The sequence below is a fragment of the Rhagoletis pomonella genome, unplaced genomic scaffold (genome assembly GCF_013731165.1).
Source record: "Rhagoletis pomonella isolate Grant_MI unplaced genomic scaffold, Rhpom_1.0 Rhpom_scaffold_00008, whole genome shotgun sequence".
NCBI classification, from domain to species: Eukaryota; Metazoa; Arthropoda; class Insecta; order Diptera; family Tephritidae; genus Rhagoletis; species Rhagoletis pomonella.
Window position 1 is genome coordinate 20,861,200 of NW_023458562.1, and position 6,000 is coordinate 20,867,199.

At 33.3% G+C, this 6,000-nt stretch overlaps 1 protein-coding gene across 4 annotated transcripts in view; it reads right to left on the reverse strand.

Annotated features, from left to right (window-relative positions):
* The window catches only part of LOC118744375 (EH domain-binding protein 1), a 47,023-nt gene extending 45,414 nt beyond the window's left edge, over positions 1-1,609 (reverse strand). For 3 of the 4 annotated variants that reach the window (XR_004993530.1, XM_036477343.1, XM_036477341.1), the window contains exon 1: positions 476-1,609. Coding sequence is in view for 3 of the 4 variants with exons in the window: in XM_036477343.1 (XP_036333236.1) it covers positions 476-579 (104 nt within the window). In the remaining variant the exon portion in view is untranslated. The remainder of the gene's footprint in view (positions 1-475) is intronic. The other variant, XM_036477342.1, reaches the window with a different exon arrangement.
* Positions 1,610-6,000: the final 4,391 nt, after the last annotated feature.

Consider the following 6,000-nt stretch of genomic DNA (forward strand, 5'->3'; position numbering starts at 1 on the left):
AAAATGCTGATACGCATTCAAAATTAAAAACTTAAGGTCGGAGTGAATAAATAAGTAAGCCGGAAATTCAGTTCTGATAAAAAAGCAATTATTTGAAGAATAAATGAACAAAATAAAAAATAAAAAATTATATACATGCACTGCCGGAACAAAGTATTGGCACAGCAAAATTTTCACAATATTTGCAACAATTTTCATTCTAATATTTTTCCGCTTTGTGCAAAACTCGTGAAAATTCAGCAAATTTTTATGAAAATTTTCCACATTTTAATCAGATTTTTTAGAATTTTTTTGAGTATGCAGATTTGTAGCCCAATCAATTTTATTATAATAAAGTGCACTTACTAATTTTTTTTAATATTGCACAAAGTTTGAATGAACTATAGTTTAATGAAAAAAATATATACATAATAATATTAAATATATTGAAAAATATACATATGTATGGTATCTTACAAATATTAAGTCAACTCACCATTTGGCGGTGGTCTCCAATCGCAGTTCATGATACGATGAGGTAAATTGAAATTTCGCCGCACGTTTATTGACGCGCTGCAAACGCTTCCAAACGCTGCCCATGACGCTGGCAGCTGCCGCGGAGGTGGTCTGCAAGTGCTGCAGGGCACTAGCTGTTCTTCGTTCGCGTGCAACAAAAGTAAACCGAAATCAGCGGCAAAACAAAGGCGCTGATTGATTTTAGTTCGGGTGCTTGTAGAAAATGACACCTGGCCGGCTGGAGGTGTTTTCCGATATCTCAGCGGCCTGTTTTTTGTGTTTTTGTTTTTTTTGTTTGTTTTGTTCACTACTTTGTACAAACGTATGTACGTATGTGTTAGTTGATATATAGCAAATATAGGCAATGTCGCTTTGTTTGTTCGTTGGGTTTTCACAAGTTATTTATGTATTTTGTTTTTCTTTTCGAACACTTGATGTGGCTTTGAGCTCTTTTTTCCGTTTCACTCATTTAAATGCGTTGGTTGTTCGTGATTCTATGCCTCTTTGACGCAAAACTATGAAAATTAATCAATTACTTTTATATTTGTTTTATGCTTTTTTACCTTGTTTCACTATTTTAACTAAGTCTTAACAAAAGGGGTTAGGATAGGATACGCATAGCTTTGACCAAGTTGCGAGTTAATTAACTGCACCAACAACAACGCACACAGCCGCGTAATTCTTGATATGCTCGGGTGCGCTTAGGTAAACACGTCCACAGCGCTTGAAGAAGTTAGGACCGCGCGCTACGCCACACGTTCTCTGCGCAACAAATAAATAAAATAAATTTTTTTATAAAACGTAGAAGTCTAATGTACGTTCGCATCTACTTCGAAGCATAGCGCAGGTCTTCGCCTTCTTTTTTTGTCTTATCTTTTCGCCTTTTACGTCATGTTGTGTTTTGGCAATTGTAGTCCGTCGCGCACTTATTTATGTACATATACATGCATTAGGGTGGTCCAAAAATACATGGGAAAATCTACTTTTTTTAATTTCCTTGCTACCAGCCGCCCGAATTATAAGAAATGGTAAAGAAGTAGGCCCGTATTTTTTTTTTTTTTTGAATCCAGTGAATATGTTACCGGGCCGTCGGGACGTTTAAGGATTTACATACATATACACTGGTGGTCAGCTTATTAGGTTAAGTGACATTTTGTTGTTGTTTATTTCAGTTAAGTTTTTTATACAAATCTAGCACATTACATAACCATCACCACATAAATCCACATTTCAATCTTCGTACAAAAATTATAAAAATTCAATAATCTTTAAGTATTATACACAAACATTTTAAACTTTTCATTCAGAATTTTTAGAAAAATTTTGGGTATGAGTTGTATAGCCCATTAAATTAGTAGTAAGTGCAAATATCCAGACGCTAGAAGAAAATGCACATCGTCAGAAAAAAAAATTTAAACTCAACGCGATTTTCTAGCCTCTGGACTTTAACCTACTAAAATGACTTATGGAAAAACTTCAAAGCCGGCTAATGTTAACCGATTTCAAGATACAAAAAAAAAATACGGGTCTCCTTATTTTCGATATTCTTCAGTTGTACGAGTAGTTACCTACCCTAATGTAGTACATTGTGCTACGTGTATAGAAGATGCATGAGTTGTTGTCGGCGTTTCTTCTTGTCCGTAAAGATTTTAATTGTTTTTTTTTCGCTAATACCCTTCTTTTCGGACTAAGTATGTTGTTTCTCTACAAGTTAACAGCTGATACATATTCTTGTGAAACTGTCTAAGGTGTGTGTGTGTTTGCGTGTGGATTTTTATAATCCCAAGAAATGAGTTAGCATACGAGGATTAACACTTCGTGCCACGTTTAACACACTTTCGCAATTTAACTAGGGTAGCGATATTGACACAAGAAACATCAATATTTACGATTTCGATATTTCTCATAAACAAAAAATGGATGTCAAAAAATCGGCTACAAAGAAATATTAGCTAGCATATATATGCAAGTTTATATAAATCATTCCGATATAGCGCCAGATGCTGTTTGGTAATATCTTTTAGCGTCTCATTTGTTTTCCTTCCTTCTTAATTTCGCTGTTTGTGAGCAGAATTCTTCTTCTAGGAAGGGAGCAAGACCGCATATTCACAAAACATGGGACATTTAAATAAACTTTTAAAATTGTGTCTGACAAATAATTTTTAAAATAATCATTGCTCATCTGAAAATTTTGAATGTTGCAAACTGATTCCTTAAAACATCGATGTTTTTTTGTCCCTTATATCGAGATTTTCGATACATCGATGTATCGTTAGCATCCCTGAAAACTCGACGACTAGCTGAAACTCTGAAAAATGCGGAGGCAAGGAAATTGCATGCGCACATATCTACAAACATTTGTAAAGTTGTACAGATATGAATACGATTGTTTGTATGTACGTATGTACATATGTATGTTTGCAACCCATCCGTTGAGATTAATCATTATTGACTTATTTATAGACGGTCCAATGCGATTGTCAGTCAGTAATGTATGCATTTGTGTAATCTAAAATTTTTTGCATTGCATGCAGCCATTTCCTTAAGTTGTTTTTGTTTTGATTGCGAAAAAGGCAATTTACACTCTACTTACGAATACTACACAACGTGGAATATACATATGCATGTGCTATTTTGTAAACAATTTCCACTGGAATCAGTACGAAATTATTTACACTCCACTGTTCATATAAATACAAATGTATGTACATACAGTGGTCGAATAAATTAAAGCCGCACCACATTTTGACAAGTTTAAACGTATTATTTTTTATTTAAATTTGGTTATTTTTTTTATAAAAATAAACATAGGTCATTCTTCACCAAATTTAAAAAAAAAACTCAACAAACGTTCGTAAAAATTTCGGGAGTTTTTAATTAGATTTTCAACAAAGATTCTGAGTATGAAGTTTTGCAGCCCATTGAATTCTAGTAGAATAAAGTACACGTTTCGAATGGTTAAAAATTACCGTTGATTTTTTGAAATTTTTTAGTCCCATTTGCTTCCGTATAGAAAATTTATTTTTATATAGAAGAAAATAGTCATGTGTTCAACAAAAAAAAAACAAATCTAAAAAAACAACGGTAATTTTTAGATGTTTGAAACTTATACTTTTTCAACCAGATTTGAATGGGCTACAAAACTGCACACCAGGATCTTTGTAGGAAATCAAATTAAAAAAGGTCGAAATTTTTACGAAAGTTCGTCGAGTTTCTTTTAAATATTGCATAAAGTTTGAAACTTTGATTACACTGGTTCTGTTAAAGAATAAACCATATTTTTATAAAAAAATAACTAAAATTATAAATTAAAAAAAATTATGTTAAAACTTATCAAAATATGGTGTGGCTTTAACTGGTTCGACTGCTCAATAATGTTCAATATATATACATATGTATAACCACTATGAAAAAAAAAATAAAAAACGTGACATTTTCATAAATTTTTTATAAAAGTCCAGCTCAAACACCAATAAAATACACGTTTCAAACGTTACACGAAAATTAGAAAAACTCATCAAATTATCACCACAATTTCAAACGTTTTATTCTGAATTTTCAGAAATTTTTTCAGTATTATAGAATGTTTGAAATAGCTAGAAAATCGTTAGGTTTTAAATTTTTTTGCTTACGCTGTTGTGCATTTTCTTCCATATAAAGTATGTTTGAAATTTCATTTTTCTAAAACGTTTTTTTTTTGATAAAAAATTCTGAATGAATATTTTGAGATCTTGGAAAAAATTCGTTGGGCTTTTCTAATTTTTGTACAAAGTTTTTAATGTGAATTTTTTATATAAGGAGATAGCCTTTTATTAAAAATTTATACAGATTAAAGAAAAAGAAACCAAATCTGGTCAAAATGCCGCGTTTCTATTTTTTTCCAATAGGTATGTGCACTCCCAGTTAGAAAATAGGTCACCTATAAGAATGTCATCAATGAAGTCATTGATACATTTTTAAGGAGAATCCAGATATTGTATAATTGTCTGGAACTTACTATGTCTCGGTCTCAAAGGGGTCCGAGTCGAAGACAAGGCATTAACTTTGACAGATATTAGAGAAACCCAGTCTGTATGGCTTAGTACTTGAGCACCAAGCCTGACGAGGAGATCTGACATTCCCACGACAGTCGGGTTTACGTAACCTGAACGACCCAGACTTATATCTAGCCAAGGACTTTCACTTCAGCAACACTCCCCAAAAACTCTTTGGGGAATTTGTATGCTGTTACAACAACAGCAGGAGATCTAACAAAATTTTCGCTTGTCAGGAAGCGATGAGGTATACGTTTCCAACTGGGTATGTATATGCACATATATACAATACATACATACATATGTAAGTGTTTCTATGCATATATGTACATACAAGCAAAATTTTTTTAGCACTGATAACCTAAATACACACAGGTCTAATTTCAATGGCATGCGCTATTTTTTAGAACGACTTTGATTTGCTTTATACGCATTTGAATTACATGGAAATCATTAAAAGGTTAACTAAGCAAGCAATCCGATAAGTTAAATATTGATATGTAGATGTTTTCTTAATAATCAGAATATGGCTCAGCATGTGCAATTGTTATAATAAACGTTTTTTGGTCATCAATCATGAAGGTGGCCCAGCATTGATTTAAAGGTTAGTTCACTATATGTCAACGGTCCTGCTATCCAATATTGAACAAGGGTTCATAGTCTGGCCACCAAATGCGGTAGTGCCCTGAATACACAAGAATGAGGTTTTATTGCCCACAGCTATCTCTACAAAACTTATAGTTATCATCAGGGAACGGATTTTTAGGACCTAAAACCCATAAAAAAGGCCAAAATAAAATTATCAGGAAGAAGGGCTTTTTCCTTGCCCTTTACAATTAAATTTAGGAAACTCAAAAGAAGGCAACATCAAATGTGTATGTACATATGGAATCAGGAAAAGCTAAATCTTGGACATTCTTAAGCAAATTAATTCTCTCTTTAGCAGAAAAAATACATTATCCATAAAATCCGTCCCCGGGTTACCATACATCTACCTAAGTATGTACATATTTACAACATGCGGTACGCAATAGTAAAATATGTTCAGATGTCCTTATTTGTTTGCCTTTCGCGTGACTATATAGTCCAATAAGTATTCGCTTGAGTCGCATCGAACAGGTAGTCACACACTAGCAGATAATGACAGTGGAATTGACAAGCTACCCATTGGCATTGCGCAAGCTGTGGGTAGTTATTTTAATGGTACAGCTGACCAAAAATGCAGAGGTGGACAGGCAAAGCACTAGGAAGTGAAAAAAAAGGAAGTAGCTGACTAGTGCGACTGAAATGAATGAGCCATATGCTATACTAATTTATGAACGTATGTCTGTCCATATGTACTATGTACACAAGTAGGTACATATGCGCATTTATATGATTGGAACACGTAGAACGCTTCACGTTGTTAACTGCTTACTACTTAGTAAGATATTTTAACAATAAGTTCGGCAAGATGCAGCGAATGGTTCAC